Source organism: Lactuca saligna, chromosome 7, assembly GCF_052625555.1.
Source record: "Lactuca saligna cultivar CGN05327 chromosome 7, ASM5262555v1, whole genome shotgun sequence".
In the NCBI taxonomy this organism is placed as follows: domain Eukaryota; kingdom Viridiplantae; phylum Streptophyta; class Magnoliopsida; order Asterales; family Asteraceae; genus Lactuca; species Lactuca saligna.
The window spans coordinates 140032112-140050074 of record NC_136423.1 but is presented as its reverse complement, the minus strand read 5'-3'; the positions used below and the strand labels follow the sequence as shown (position 1 = coordinate 140050074).

Sequence of the window (17963 nt, the reverse complement as noted above, 5' to 3'; positions counted from 1 at the left end):
ATACTCAGCCGGAATGCCGACACAGAATATCTGGGGCTTTACAATCTCAACGGAGCCACCGATCGTGAAACATTCAAGTCGAAGATTCCAATCGTCACTTACGACGACCTGCAACCTATCATTCAACGCATCGCCGATGGTGATCGCTCTCCCATTTTATCAGCTCATCCGATTTCTGAATTTCTCACCAGGTTAGTTCCCAATCCATGGTTTATCTGATTATATTGATTGCATTTAACGATTTTATCGCTTGATCATCTTCTCAAACAGTTCTGGTACTTCTGCCGGTGAAAGAAAGCTCATGCCGACGATTCACGAAGATTTGGATCGACGTCAACTGCTTTACAGCCTTCTCATGCCTGTAATGAACTTGTACGTATTTTCCCAAGCTATCTAGTACTGCATGCATTAACAGTTGTACATAAAATGCCCCACCACCGCCTACAATCCACGTGTCTCCGTCGCCACCACCGACTAACTAAAGATTTCATTCACAGGTACATGCCAGGTTTAGACAAGGGAAAAGCTTTATACTTTCTATTCGTCAAATCCGAAACAAAGACTCCGGGTGGGTTACTCGCCCGACCCGTTCTCACAAGCTACTACAAAAGTGACCATTTCAAAACCCGACCCTTCGACCCGTATAACGTCTACACCAGCCCAAACGAAGCAATTCTTTGCCCCGATTCCTTCCAAAGCATGTACGCTCAGATGCTTTGCGGTCTGTATGACCGCAAAGAAGTGCTCCGTATCGGAGCAATATTCGCCTCGAGTTTGCTCCGAGCCATTCGGTTCCTTCAACTGAACTGGAAGGAACTCTGTCATGATATCCGGACCGGAACTCTCAACGAGAGAGTATCTGATCCGGATATCAAACAGTGTATGTCTCAGATACTGAGACCCGATTCGGATCTAGCAGATGTTATTGAATCCAAATGCTCAAAGGAGAATTGGGAAAGAATTATCGTTCGAATTTGGCCTAATGTGAAATACCTAGAAGTAATTGTGACCGGTGCAATGGCTCAATACATTCCAACCCTAGATTATTATAGTGGCGGGTTACCGAAAGTTTGCACAATGTATGCATCTTCCGAATGTTACTTCGGGATTAACCTCAATCCACTGTGTAAACCATCGGAAGTTTCCTACACAATTATGCCAAACATGGCATACTTCGAGTTCATACCCCACAATCCACATTCAGGGTCAACCAACAATGTGGTTGACCTAGCGAATGTGGAAATAGGGAAGGAGTATGAACTCGTGGTCACCACCCATGCAGGTCTTTACAGATACTGCGTGGGTGACATACTGCGTGTCACCGGGTTTCACAACTCTGCACCGCAGTTCCATTTCGTGAGACGAAAAGACGTGTTGTTAAGCATCGAATCCGATAAGACTGACGAATCCGAACTACAATCCGCCATTGAAAACGCGTCCAAATTGTTGAAGAAGTTCAACACGAGTGTGGTTGAGTACACGAGCTATGCGGATACCGAAACAATCCCGGGTCATTATGTGATATTTTGGGAGTTGTTAGTGAAGGATCCAATGAATTACCCAAGGGAGGAGGTGATGGAGCAGTGTTGCTTGGCTATGGAGGAATCATTGAATGCTGTGTACAGACAGGGTCGGGTTGAGTGCAATTCAATCGGGCCGTTGGAGATCCGAGTGGTGAAAAACGGTACGTTTGAAGAGTTGATGGATTATGCTATAGCAAGAGGTGCATCTATTAACCAGTATAAAGTGCCAAGGTGTGTAAGCTTCACACCTGTAATGGAGTTGCTGAATACGAGGGTGGTGGCCTCGTATTTCAGTCCGAGTTTGCCGTTCTGGAGTCCTGAACGTCGCCGGTGAGGGTGTGGGTTGACATGAAATTGACTTATTTAGTCTGAGATGGATAATGTGATTGATATCGAGCATGCGTGAAATTTAATGAAATATAAATAAAATAAGATATGGTTTTATGAATTTATGTTGCATGGGATGATTTTCTTTGAAAGACACAAACATGCGTCTCTCTCTCTCTCTCTCTCTCTCTCTCTCTCTCTCTCTCTCTCTCTCTCTCTCTCTCTCTCTCTCTCTCTCTCTCTCTCTCTCTCTATATATATATATATATATATATATATATATATATATATATATATATATATATATATATATATATATATATATATATAGAGAGAGAGAGAGGGGGTTTACCATATCACCAAAACAATTTATATAAAACCACCTTTTATATATATATATATATATATATATATATATATATATATATATATATATATATATATATATATATATATATATATATATATATATATATAGTAGGTTAAAACCCGTGGAACCCACGGGTGCTGTTTTTGAATCGAATTTAAAAATTAATTATTTAATAAAATATTATAACAATAATTCTGATAACTTATAAATTGTAATATTGAATATTTAAATAATTTTTTTATTGGTAATTATTTAATTACTAACTAAATGGGAAGTATTTAATTAGGAATGAAGATTTTTGAAAACTATTTTTTTTTATTCATCATTCTAATTGGACATATGCAGATGATACAATACCAATGTGTGTAATGAAATTAACATAAAATACAACAATACGTAATTATAAAAAAAATACAGTAATATGATGGATTAAGTGTGATTTCCTAAAATTGAATAAAACGACGTTACAAAAAAGTTGGCTACAAATTTCGAAAAACTTCTTTATAAACAACATTGGAAGTTTTATTTCTGAGTTTGCCATCTTTATCTAAAATTAATAATTTTAATCCCTCTCTACTCTGAACTCTAGATAAGGCAACATACAATTGTCCATGTGAAAAAACTAGAAATTGGGTTAATTAGGTTATTGATTGAGGGACGATTCGTGAAGAAAAATGCGAAGTCAAGAAGGACTGTGAAATGTGATTTGTTCAATATTGGGTTAATTGGGTTATTGATTTGTCAACAAACATAAATTTTACAAGCAAATATAATTAAAAGTTTATAAAATAAAATGAAAAACCTTTTGAACAGATTCGTGAAGAAAAATGCGAAGTCAAGAAGGACTGTGAAATGTGATTTGTTCAATATTGGAGTCAAATGCAGTTCACGTGTAAAAGCAAAAATGTTCGCATTTGGTAATACAAATCAAAATTGGGTTTCGCATATGAGGTTGTATGGATTGGGGTTAAAGATGCGAAGGTGATTATGGTTAATATTCATTTCGTATTTTGTGAGACAAACAACTCAAATGCAAATGAACTAAAAAAAAATGACTGGAACATGCGAAGAAAGAGGGTGAATGAAGAATGTGAATTTTACAGTAGAATGCGAATTAGGGAAGAAAGCTAAGAATTTCGAATTTTTATTATACAAATTGATTGATTTATTTATCTGTCTTAATTGTTAACTGCGATATATCAAATATTTATCAAGTTAGGGGCAATATGGTCTTTACATATATAGCAATATTTTTATTATACAAATTGATTGATTGATTGATTTGTCTTAATTGTTAATTGCGATATATCAAGCAGATGAAGTAAGATCGATTGTTTTGAAATGCGATGTCAAATCTGTTGAAAGGTGTAATGATTATTGTTTTCGAATGGTATGTGTTCGATTGGTTATTGGGTTTGTATACAGGGATCGATTTTAAACGGAGGTTAAAGATTGTGGGAACGAATAACTGTTAAATTCGATGTTTTCTGGAACGAAGCCTTGGTTATTAAATGAATCATACGAAGGATCTGTTATTTGATTTTGGAATTGGGGCGAATAATCGAACGATTTGGAGTTGCGAATTTGATTTTGAAAAGCCAATCAGTTGGGTTCGCATATGAAAACATATAAGTTTTGATTTTGGATTCGCAATTGGGTTAATTGGGTTATTGATTGAGGGACGATTCGTGAAGAAAAATGCGAAGTCAAGAAGGACTGTGAAATGTGATTTGTTCAATATTTAGTTAATTATGTTATTGATTTGTCAACAAACATAAATTTTACAAGCAAATATAATTAAAAGTTTATAAAATAAAATGAAAAACCTTTTGAACAGATTCGTGAAGAAAAATGCGAAGTCAAGAAGGACTATGAAATGTGATTTGTTCAATATTGGAGTCAAATGCAGTTCACGTGTAAAAGCAAAAATGTTCGCATTTGGTAATACAAATCAAAATTGGGTTTCGCATATGAGGTTGTATGGATTGGGGTTAAAGATGCGAAGGTGATTATGGTTAATATTCATTTCGTATTTGGTGAGACAAACAACTCAAATGCGAATGAACTAAAAAAAAAAATGACTGGAACATGCGAAGAAAGAGGGTGAATGAAGAATGTGAATTTTACAGTAGAATGCGAATTGGGGAAGAAAGCTAAGAATTTCGAATTTTTATTATACAAATTGATTGATTTATTTATCTGTCTTAATTGTTAACTGCGATATATCAAATACTTATCAAGTTAGGGGCAATATGGTCTTTACATATATAGCAATATTTTTATTATACAAATTGATTGATTGACTGATTTGTCTTAATTGTTAATTGCGATATATCAAGCAGATGAAGTAAGATCGATTGTTTTGAAATGCGATGTCAAATCTATTGAAGGGTGTAATGATTATTGTTTTCGAATGGTATGTGTTCGATTGGTTATTGGGTTTGTATACAGGGATCGATTTTAAACGGAGGTTAAAGATTGTGGGAACGAATAACTGTTAAATTCGATGTTTTCTGGAACGAAGCCTTGGTTATTAAATGAATCATACGAAGGATCTGTTATTTGATTTTGGAATTGGGGAGAATAATCGAACGATTTGGAGTTGCGAATTTGATTTTGAAAAGCCAATCAGTTGGGTTCGCATATGAAAACAGATAAGTTTTGATTTTGGATTAGCAATTGGGTTAATTGGGTTATTGATTGAGGGACGATTCGTGAAGAAAAATGCGAAGTCAAGAAGGACTGTGAAATGTGATTTGTTCAATATTTGGTTAATTATGTTATTGATTTGTCAACAAACATAAATTTTACAAGCAAATATAATTAAAAGTTTATAAAATAAAATGAAAAACCTTTTGAACAGATTCGTGAAGAAAAATGCAAAGTCAAGAAGGACTGTGAAATGTGATTTGTTCAATATTGGAGTCAAATGCAGTTCACGTGTAAAAGCAAAAATGTTCACATTTGGTAATACAAATCAAAATTGGGTTTCGCATATGAGGTTGTATGGATTGGGGTTAAAGATGCGAAGGTGATTATGGTTAATATTCATTTCGTATTTGGTGAGACAAACAACTCAAATGCGAATGAACTAAAAAAAATGACTGGAACATACGAAGAAAGAAGGTGAATGAAGAATGTGAATTTTACAGTAGAATGCGAATTAGGGAAGAAAGCTAAGAATTTCGAATTTTTATTATACAAATTGATTGATTTATTTATCTGTCTTAATTGTTAACTGCGATATATCAAATACTTATCAAGTTAGGGGCAATATGGTCTTTACATATATAGCAATATTTTTATTATACAAATTGATTGATTGATTGATTTGTCTTAATTGTTAATTGCGATATATCAAGCAGATGAAGTAAGATCGATTGTTTTGAAATGCGATGTCAAATCTGTTGAAGGGTGTAATGATTATTGTTTTCGAATGGTATGTGTTCGATTGGTTATTGGGTTTGTATACTGGGATCGATTTTAAACGGAGGTTAAAGATTGTGGGAACGAATAACTGTTAAATTCGATGTTTTCTGGAACGAAGCCTTGGTTATTAAATGAATCATACGAAGGATCTGTTATTTGATTTTGGAATTGGGGCGACTAATCGAACGATTTGGAGTTGCGAATTTGATTTTGAAAAGCCAATCAGTTGGGTTCGCATATGAAAACAGATAAGTTTTGATTTTGGATTAGCAATTGGGTTAATTGGGTTATTGATTGAGGGACGATTCGTGAAGAAAAATGCGAAGTCAAGAAGGACTGTGAAATGTGATTTGTTCAATATTGGAGTCAAATGCAGTTCACGTGTAAAAGCAAAAATGTTCGCATTTGGTAATACAAATCAAAATTGGGTTTCGCATATGAGGTTGTATGGATTGGGGTTAAAGATGCGAAGGTGATTATGGTTAATATTAATTTCGCATTTGGTGAGACAAACAACTCAAATGCAAATGAACTAAAAAAAAAATGACTGGAACATGCGAAGAAAGAGGGTGAATGAAGAATGCGAATTTTACAGTAGAATGCGAATTGGAGAAGAAAGCTAAGAATTTCGCATTTTTATTATACAAATTGATTGATTGATTGATTTGTCTTAATTGTTAATTGCGATATATGAAATACTTATCAAGTTAGGGGCAATATATTTTATTTGAGTTATAACCAAAATCAACTAACTTGTCCAATTTAAAAAAATAAAAGTATCCAAAAATATTCAAAACCAATAATATTTGACATCCTAAATACCCCAAAATAAAAATCATACCAAGCAATTAAAATATCTTTATAACCAAAACAAATGATCAAAATATATTAAATGTGTCTTATAACCGATAGAAACTCACTTTTCAATTTTTGGAATCAAGAGTGGAGTTTCCTCTGCGGTTGACTTTCTTTTAGCCTTAGTTGAACTTAAATCATATCCAGAATCAACATCATAAATTTCTTGGAGGTTGCACTTCAAATCACCTGATATTTTGCAAGGACTTGTTGCGGTTGACTTATCAACTGTTGAGGGTGTAAAACTTTCGTCTGTTTGTGAGATCACATCCTAATTTTTTTTTTTTTTAAAAAAAAAAAGTTTGATTCCTAAAAAAAATAACTAATATAATTAAAAGTTTATAAAATAAAATGAAAAACCTTTTGAACAGGCTGTACAACATCATCGGATTCCAAAGCAACTTGATTTAAGGAGACAGATTGAATACTCTAAAAAATAAAATGGAAATATGTTAATCGTTATGTACTTTAACATTAAAGAATTGTAAATTTTCAACAATAAAAAATTACATACCATAAGTTCTATTTTACTTTTCAATTCACAAACAATGGACATATCTTCTGTAACTCTGAGAACTATGTAGATGTTATTATAGTTGTTGACATTGTATTCTGTAATATCTACAACAAAACCAAACTTGCGGTTTTTCAACACGTTAAGTTACATTGGAAATAGGGCATCACTGTCTCCGGCCTGTAAGATATATTTTAATAAATTAAAAAAATTAAGTAAATGTTTTCTGATTTTAAAAGTATGAATAATATACCGCATCATGTATCTTTTTCAACTCGTAGGCACTTATATTTAACAACCTCCTTGCTTCCCTATCAAAAAGAGTCAATCCAATGGTTCCAGTACAATCTTGTACGTTAATTGGAATTATATACCTAAAACAAAAAATAATTATGTCATTGTTAGTGTTGTTTTAAGATTGACAAAATTAATAGAAATAAATATGTCTATACTTTATAACTGACTGAAATTCAGATTTTTTGCATTGTGCATTTGTACACTCGACAACCATAGTTTCTGAAATTCCCTCAGGGTTGGTATACGAATGATTGGTTTTGGGAACAGGGATAATTTTTTTTCCACATTTTTTGCATGCTTCATAATACCATGGTAGATTCTGCCTTATATTAACAATGGAAGCAACTAATAAAAACTTCATTTCCTGTATCATATCAAATGTAAAAATTATTAAAATAAATTATGCAAAAATAAAATGTCATATAAAATAATGCAATATACCTTAATTGGTTCAGTGATCTCACAGATTGTTTTTAATGGAAAATTGCCCTTAAAGTCATCTTATATGAGAAGAGTAGCTTTGAAGTGTAGTTATGCTTTTTTCAGTTATACCGAAATTGTCATGACATTTCAACCTGTAATGTTTAATTTAGATTCATGAATATTAGGTTTTGTGTTTTTTTTAAGTTAAAATACATTATAAAAAAATAAAAAAACAATTGGAAACTAACTTATTTTTAAACTCATTTATTTCATAAATGTCAGAATTTATGAACAATTTCGTTACTTCAAAATGACTTTTAGCTTCACCAAGACCTGTAAAAAATGTATATCCAATTATTAAAATTTATATAAAAACAGTAATTATAAACATCTATATATAAAGACTGAATACAAACCATTCCAAATGTTTAGCTTCAAAAACTGCATCACGATAACAACAAAATTAACAGTCGGGTTATTTTTTAGGTATTCTGAAATTTGATATGCTTGACTTCCAAAAATAGTAACCTTCAGATGTACAGAACTAAATAAACCATAAAATAGTATATTAATATTAATTTGTGATTAATTAAAGATAATAAATAATACAATATAATCTCACTCTAGGTTGCTAAGAGTGACTTTTATATAATGTTTGGATGGTACTGGATTTGAAGTTTCAAGAGGCCTAAATGACACGATATGTCCAATAACATCTACACAACAGATACCACAAAAAAATAAAAGTTTAGGATTAAATTCGTAATATTTAAATAATAAAATGTATAACCAAAAAAACAAATGATAAAAAATGATTTTATTAATATTTTATGACTAACCAAAGAATGTGTCTTTTGGGCATGTTTGTTCTATGATAGAATTAAAGTCAACAAACATAAATCCATTGACCGGACCCGAGAAATCATCACATTTTTTTAGGATGCTTTTCCAATCCAAAGTTAAGGTCTGTTTATGACCTGTATAACTAAAACCATTAGTAACAGCAGCCATATTGGGTTTTATAACTATATAACTTTCATCTTCCTTTAAAAGATGACGAAATCTGGAGAAATTCTGATTGAAGACACGAGCTTGGTATTGTGTACCCTGTTTAAAAAAAATTAAAAATTATTATGTTCATGAAACATGTCTAATATTGAATGATGAATAAAAAATATATCAAATACAACAAACCTCCTCATCCATGATGATCATTTCAATGGAACAAACTTTATTATTTCTGACAAAGTTCCAAATTTTAAGCACCCGAACCTTGATATGCGATTTTTCATCTATCTAGTCAATGTTATTTAGGTAAACCTTATTTCCTATTTCCATTTTCTGCAATAAATTTAATCATTATAGAATTGTAAGGAAAATTAGCAACCTTTTAAAATGTACAGAGCATCCTAACCAATAAGTAAAACAGAAAAATTATAAATCAACACATGACAATAACAACTGACTTAATGTACTCATAAATTTTTAAATTGAATAATTCATTTTATAATAAAATGGAATACAAACAAAAACAAATAATTCATATGAAATAATGTTTTAGATTGAATAAAAGTTTATATAATAAGATGGAACACAAATATATAATAAACATGAAAACGACAATTATACCGAAAATGCCCCTGCAACATACTAACACTAACAGATAACATAACAATGAATAAAACAGAAAAAATTAAAAATCAACACATGACAATAACAACTTACTTAATGTACTCATAAATTTTAAAATTCTAAATTTTTTTGAGATTGTATTTAGATAAAAACAAACAAACTTTAAAATTTCATACCATAAAAAAAAGTTACTGTGCACATCTGAAAAAGACTATTTTTAATTTTTTTTTAAAGAAAATGAACTTGTAATGTTCATTAGTTTTTCGTCTTTTAAACTGAAAAAGGTAGAAGAAGTAGACGATTAAGAAGAATTACAAAAAAGAAGAAGAATAGAAATCATACAATGAGAACGTGATAGATACAGATAAATAAGAACATGGAAGAAATAGAAATATTGGTAATTCTGATTTTTGAATACACTAACCTGATATTTAATTCTTGAAGTGTTGCAGAATAACAAAGAATGAAGAAGAATACGTTTGCTGTGGTTTCTATGGAGCAGAATTGTTATGGAGCAGAATGGTAAAAACAAAATAACCGTATAAATGATATTTACGTTTGCTGAAAAATACTGCAGATTTTTAGGGATTTAATGATTGCAATATATTGAATTTGCAATCAAAATAAACAAACTTTCAAATTTAATCGTGATTTTCGAATCTGATTATTCATTAACATATTTTTTCAAATTATTTCCATAATCTTTATTCATTTAAAATTAATGCATGAATATTTTGAATGCAGTTGACAGCTAAAATTTCCTGATATATTGCATCAGTTTGAACTTTTATTCAATTTTCGGATTCAATGGCATTTACGTAAATATAGAAGAAAAAATGAGCGGGAAAACTCTATTTTAGGGGGCTGGGAGAATGCCACGTGGCCGAGTTCTACTTATTTATTAGAATTAGGATATATATATATATATATATATATATATATATATATATATATATATATATATATATAGAGAGAGAGAGAGAGAGAGAGAGAAAGAAAGAGAGAGAGAGAGAGATAAAGTTTAGATGTCAACAAAATAAGTTATATAAAAACCACCTTATTCACTTATGGATCAAGTTTGATTCATTAATATGACTGCAAAATTTTAAATGGTATTTATTGAAAAAAGTTATAAGAAAAAAACATGAAATTTGTGAATTTATTATAATTAATTAACTAGTATCCAAAAATATTAAAATTTTACTCCATTAATACAAATCAATTTATAAATAATAGGGGATTTTAAAAATACACGTCAAAATATAATTTTGTATGGTTGTTAGATGAATGATAGTCACTATAAAAAGGGAATATGACTTATCAAGGTAATTAACTTTTCGGTATATTCACATCTGGGTAACTATCTTTTTTTTGTACATATGTAGGTAACAAACTTTTTGGGAGTGTTCACATATAACCATTATGACCTGCTATAGTAGGTTAAATCCTAAATGTGAACGTTTTCAACAAGTTTGTTACCTAAATGTGTACAAAAAAATAGTTACCCAAATATGAACAAAACGAAAAGTAAAAATTAAATTACATGAATGGTCCCTGTAGTTTGGGGGAATTTGTGGTTTTGATCTCTAAGTTATTTTTTTAAACTTAAATGGTTCATATTGTTTATTTTTGTTTCGCGTTTGGTCCCCATATTACCTAAAAATACTATTGTGTCCTTATTAATTTATTTTTTTAATTAATTTTTTTATCTATGTTTATTTTTTACATATTTATAAAAATTAATATACCACACATATTTGTATCTCATCGGATGATCCCTACTATCTATTTTTTAATTAATTTAATTTTTTAACTCGGATGGTCCTTACTATTTAATTTTGTTACGAACTTGGTTCCTGTCTTACCTAAAAAGACTATTGTGCCCTTATTAATTTTTTTAATTAATTTTCTTGTTTGTGTACTTATGCTTTATATGTTTAAGAAAAATTAGTAGACCTCACATATCTGTATCTCCTCACCATCCCATCTTTCATCATTCTCAACTTCTATTTATTTTTCATCTTTAGTGATATCGACGTCTTCATCATCACTTCTTTTTTCGGTCCTTCAACTCCGTCGAAACAACACTACAACCCACTAAATATGAAGAGACAGTAGGTTATGGTGTTGGTTCTCCAGAGTTGAAGTACCAAAAAAAAAGGACGGTGAAGACGTTGATGTTACTAAAGATGGAAAAGAAATAGAAGATGGGGAGGATCAGAGATGAGATGGTGAATGGTAAGACTCAAATTAAATTTCTCAAATGTGGTTTTAGATTTACGGTGATAAGATACATATATTTGGGGTATATTAATTTTTTTATAAAAAATAAATACATAAATAAGAAAATTAATTTAAAAAATTAATAAGGGAAAAATATTATTTTTAGATAAGACAAAGACCAAACGCGTAACAAAAATAAACAGTAACGATCATCCAAGTTAAAAAAAAAAATAATTCAAAATAAACAGTAGAGATCATCCGATGAGATACAAATATGTGTGGTCTATTAATTTTTTTAAATATGTATAAAATAAACACATAGATAAGAAAATTAATTAAAAAAATAAATTAATAAGGGCACAATAGTATTTTTAGGTAAGACGGGGACCAAACGCGCAACAAAAATAAATATTAGGGACCATTTAAGTTAAAAAAATAAATTAGGGACAAAAACCACAAATTCCCCCAAACCATAGGGACCATTCATGTAATTTAATTTTTAATTTTCATTTTGTTCATATTTGGGTAACTATTTTTTTTTTTGTACACATCTACGTAACAAACTTGTTGAAAGAGTTCACATCTAGGATTTAACCTGCTATAGCAGGTCATAATGGTCATATGTGAACACTTCCAAAAAGTTTGTTACCTATATATGTACAAAAAAAAGATAGTTACCCAGATGTGAACATACCGAAAAGTTAATTACCTTGATAAGTCATATTCTCCTATAAAAATTGCATGTGTGTCTTGAAAGACGTTATAGTCACATTTAATGGACAAAATCCTTGATTACCATAAGAAATTAGGAAAAATGATTAACAAACCTAAAGAAGTTTCCAAAACATTTAATGTTTATTCGTAATTGAGTTATTAATTAGAGACAACATCTTGAAAAAAAATATATATTTAAATATTGAATTCAATATTCTAAAACGATTTATTTTTATCAACCATTATTCATAAATATAAAATTTAATGTAATAAAAAAAAACTATTACGATTTATTCAAATATTTTATTAAAAAGAATCTAACACAGTATACCATATCATGGGTTTTTTATATACATAACTACTTTTATAATTTATAATATAGAAATATATATATATATATATATATATATATATATATATATATATATATATATATATATATATATATATATATATAAAGAGAAGAAAATGATATAATTATATATACAAAAATTATTTTAAAAAAAAACATATCTTTATAAAATGGTTATAAATGACAATTAGTGTTAATTTTTTACAAGATGATACAATTATAATATAATTTATAAGTAATTTAAATGAAAATTAAAAGCTATATATATATATATATATATATATATATATATATATATATATATATATATATATATATATATATATATATATATATATATATATAATACTAACATTTTAATTTGAACAATTAATAAAATTAACTTTTTAAAAGCGTTCTTTTGAAATTAGTATCAAACTACGGTCCAAAAATAATCAAAATATGTTGAACGTTTAAATGAATAGAGAATTGACGGGTTTTTTTTTTTTACTCTTTCAATATCTTCATATTTTCCAATTATTATAATCATTGTCATAATAATTAGTAATAGATTTTTGTGAAATAAAATAATAGTTATTAGATACACAATTATAATTTTATTTAATTTAGAGAATTGATTTAAAAAATAAACTAAAATTATAAATATTGTATTTAATTATATTAAACTAAAGGAAAAACTATTTATTGTCCGCTGCCAGACAAAGGGTAACATAGACAAATTACTATTTGCCGCCCATCCAAAGACAATTGATTGCCGAAAGGAATAAATCGTCAAAATGAAACAAATCGAAAGGAAAAAATTTGGTGACTACCGAAATGACACTAACTTTCGTTTGAAAATTAATCATCGGAATGAAACAAATCATCGTCACCGCATCGCACGGGTATGTTACTAGTGTCTCTCTCTCTCTCTCTCTCTCTCTCTCTCTCTCTCTATATATATATATATATATATATATATATATATATATATATATATATATATATATATATATATATATATATATATATATAGAGAGAGAGAGAGAGAGAGAGAGAAAAGGTTTAGCATGTCACTAAAATAACTTATATAAAAACCACCTTATTCACTTATGGATCAAGTTTGATTCATTAATATGATTGTAAAATTTTAAATGGTATTTATTTAAAAAAGTTATAAGAAAATAACATGAAATTTGGGAATTCATTATAATTAATTAACTAGTATCCAAAAATATCAAAATTCTACTCGATTAATACAAATGAATTTTTAAAATAATAGGGGATTTTTAAAATAAACGTCAAAATATAATTTCGTATGATTGTTAGATGAATGATAGTCACTATAAAAATGCATGTGTGTTTTGAAAGACTTTAAATCCTTGATTACCGTAAGAAATTAGGAAAAATGATTAATAAGTCCAACGAAGTTTCTGAAACGTTCAAAAAATCTTAATCATATTTTGTATGTTCAAAAAAATCTAACTTAACCTTTTGTCTAAAAAAGTCCAACAAAATTTTCAAACCATTCAAAAAAAACTCAATCATGTTTTGTCTGTTCAAAAGATTAAGTTCGTTGGGTTTTTTTGAATAAACAAAACATGATTGTGGTTTTTTGAACGGTTTGAAATTTTCATTTGTCTGACAAGTCATTTTCCATATATGCTAATAAACCATGTCATCTGTTTCTCTTCTTTGACTTCCATAGAATTGAACAAAAGTGTAACTTAGTTGGGCTTTTTTAGACAAAATGTTAAGTTAGTTGGGTTTTTTTGAACAAACAAAACATGATTGAAATTTTATGAATGTTTTAGAAACTTCGTTGAACTTGTAAGTCATTTTCCCTAAGAAATTATGGTACCCTTTAGCCACAATTTTATGATACAACCACACTTTTCCAATTGTCACAGCCACTAAATCTGAATGTGGTCGTATGATACCTAAGAGGATATGACCTTGGTCACATGTGGCTAGTTAAGGATAGGTCAGACGTTTTTGATGTGATCAATGTCGATTTTTATACTAATATACGTATATTATTAATTATAAACATTTATACTAAATACATAAATTGGTTATATTTTCATACACCTTAATAGATGAACATTGACAAACATTTGTAACAGATTAATGTTCATAAATGAACATTGACAAATATTCATTAAGAGAATGATGTTCATAGATAAACATTGACTTGACGACCATTAATAAAATTTTAACGTTCATAGATAAATATTGTCGAACACTTATAGGAGATTAATATTCAGCTATTAACATTTACACAAAATATATAAATTTGTCATATGTTCATACACATTCATAGATGAATATTGTTTGAACACTCATAACAAATTATTATTTATAAATAAACATTGATGAACATTCATAAAATTAAGATTGATATTCATAGATGAATATTGTCTATAAAAAACCAAAAATCGTCTATATGCAATATATAAATATTTAAAAGTGAACATTTATTCAAAAACCAAAAAATGCTCATATTTATACATGTTTCGTAATGAATATTTATACAAAAACAAAGACAACAAACTAATATACACAAATAAGCACCTTAACAATATTATACATTATTGCAATATATTGTCATATTCTCATCCAAATGAATATAGTTTTATGATAAAACGGCACAAATGGTTCTGTGGTTAATTGAAAATTGTCACTTTGATCCAAAAAAGTTTGGACTAGCACCAGAGGTCCAAACTTTTCATTTTGTTGCAATTTTGGTCAAACTTCTATTAATTTTTTTTATAATGATGATTTTGCCCTTACTTTTTTCTTTTTCGGTTTATTTATTTATTAAAAATACTTTTCCAATTAAAAAAAAATCTCCTCTCTCTCTCTCTCTCTCTCTCTCTCTCTCTCTCTCTCTCTCTCTCTCTCTCTCTCTCTCTCTCTCTCTCTCTCTCTCCTCTTCTTCCTAAAAAAACGTACACAGTTGAAATCGGTTTTGTAACTCAAGAACTCAAGACCAAAAGCATCAAATGCACACCTATATTTCGTTTTTGAAATCGATTTTGTATTTCATTTAAGAAACTGATTTTGTATTTCCTTTGTTGGGTTTCTAGAACTTGATTTCAAAAATTAAAACACACACGCACAAACAGATATATTCCCTTTCCTCTGTTCCTCACCAAAAAGGAACACCAAAAAAACCCATCGATGGTCTCTAATTTTAATTGAAAAAAACCATTATAGGGGACGTCGAACCCTATAATGGGGGGTGAAAGTGGGTTAGATCTGATCCCACATCGGCTGGGAAGGAGAACTAAGCATTCCTTATAAGGGGTGTAGATACATTCCTTATCACAACGCGTTTTAAAGCCGTGAGGGCGGCAGATCCCATAAGAACTCTGCAGTTAAGCGTGCTCGGGCGGGAGTAGTACCAGGATGGGTGACCCCCTGGGAAGTCCTCGTGCCGAGTGGTCCAAAGCGGACAATATTGTGATACTTGCTAGAGGGGGATGTTACAATATTTAAAGCCGAAATGTTGTCCAAATTACTATTTTAACCCCCGGTTAACTTAAGGTGAGTTCAATATATAGAAACAATTGTATGTTATGTGTTATATGTGGTATGTGCTTCTCAGTGTTATTATTCTGAGTTATTCTCTGTGTTATTTTATTCGCTATGTTTATAGCAATTATAATACCTTTGACCATGTGATCAGTGAAAGGACTTAGATTCACTTTGGTACTGGTACGTAGCCTCTGACCATGTAGAGCATGTCTCCGTAACAGAATGACTTCTATTCTATGGCATTGGCATAAGGTTTGATAGGAATGGTATGTAGCCTCTGACCATGTAGAGCATGACTCTGTAAGAGAATGAACTCTATTCTATGGTATTGGCAAATGGTTAGATAGGGCTATAAGCCTGAAATATACCTAAATGTTAATCTGAAATTGTAAGTCTTCGGTGCCAATTGGGCCAAATCTTTATTGATGCATATTAAGTATTGAAATCGTTATGTCTCATTGAAAAATATATCTTTGAATAAAGTCTTTGATTGATATGAACGTTTGTCACATGATTTCACATATATCTTCTTGTTCCCTTCTGCTTCTGTCATATTGGTATATGTAAGGCATAAGATTATATTGTATCTATCTATTGAATTCACTAAGCGTTATCGCTTATTCCTCCCAATATTTAACAAGTGCAAGTGATAAGTATTCCAATATAGCTTTATACTACTGAAAGATTTAGAATAGTTAATAGTATTTCTCTGTATTTTTAATGTTCATGTATGTATATGAATAGTAGATTCCTGGGTAAACATGAAATGTAATAAAACTTAGTCGGTTTGTATCCAATCCTTTGTAATCACTTTATCAATATAAAATATTGTTTTATAAATATGCATGTAGCATGTTTTGAGGAAGTAACTTAAGAAATCTTTTGAAATAGTATGAAAGTTTGGGTCTTTCATAAATACGAAAGTTGGGGTCTTTCAGATTTAATAAGTTGTGCCCAAAAATTTTGGACTTGTTGAATCCTTCTGTCTTTTACCTAAAGACAAAATATATATCTAATAAACTTTGAGTTTATAAAATTAAACAATCCTTCTACTTTACTAATTAGACAATTTTTGTCTTCTTTGAAGGCGTGGCCAAAATCATTACGATAAAAAGAGATGTTGTTTGTCAACTTTCTTCTTATGTCTTCCATGCTTCTAAAAGGCTAATAATATTTTATGTTATTATAATATAAATGTACGTCTGCACGGGAGTATAAAAGGAAGACTTTTGCCTGAGTTTTTGACTAGTTTTTCTACTCTTCTTTCTAATGGACAAAAAGTCTTATGCTCTCATCACCTCTCCTTTTGAAGCTAGTTTTTGGTGAGAAGCTCCTTTTGAGTTCTCTCATTTGGTGCTTATATGAGTTAATACTTAAAGGCTTGAGACATTCAAGAATAGAAGAAGTAAATATTATTCCAAGTTCCTTATTTTTTTATGGTGGATACACATAGAGAAATTATATTCTTGAATTTTTGCTATCTTCATCAACACCCCAATTCTAAGTGGGTTCAAAGGCTTCAAAGGTTGTCATTCTAAAACACTCCTTGGTTGTTTTTAATATCATTCTAATCTCTATAAATAGATCTTAGATGGGTTTTTTTGTTATAAACTTAAAATAAAGTTGTTATTTTTAACGCTTCTGTTGACCGGTTTTTACAAAAAAAGACAGTTATATTTGTATCAAAACTCATTGGTGGTATCAGAGCTATCATTTATATGTTAGAATGATTTTTTTTTATGTTTGATAATCTTTGATTTTTGGAAAACAAACATAGATTTCTTT

The 17963-nt window shown here is 29.7% G+C and overlaps 1 protein-coding gene across 1 annotated transcript; it reads left to right on the top strand.

Annotated features, from left to right (window-relative positions):
* The first annotated feature begins 273 nt into the window (after window positions 1–273).
* On the top strand, window positions 274–1889 carry LOC145005097 (indole-3-acetic acid-amido synthetase GH3.3-like). Its single transcript, XM_078964145.1, has 2 exons — window positions 274–372; window positions 498–1889. Exons 1-2 carry the CDS (start codon window positions 302–304, stop codon window positions 1855–1857), a joined length of 1431 nt encoding a protein of 476 aa, XP_078820271.1. The 5' UTR covers window positions 274–301; the 3' UTR covers window positions 1858–1889.
* Window positions 1890–17963: the final 16074 nt, after the last annotated feature.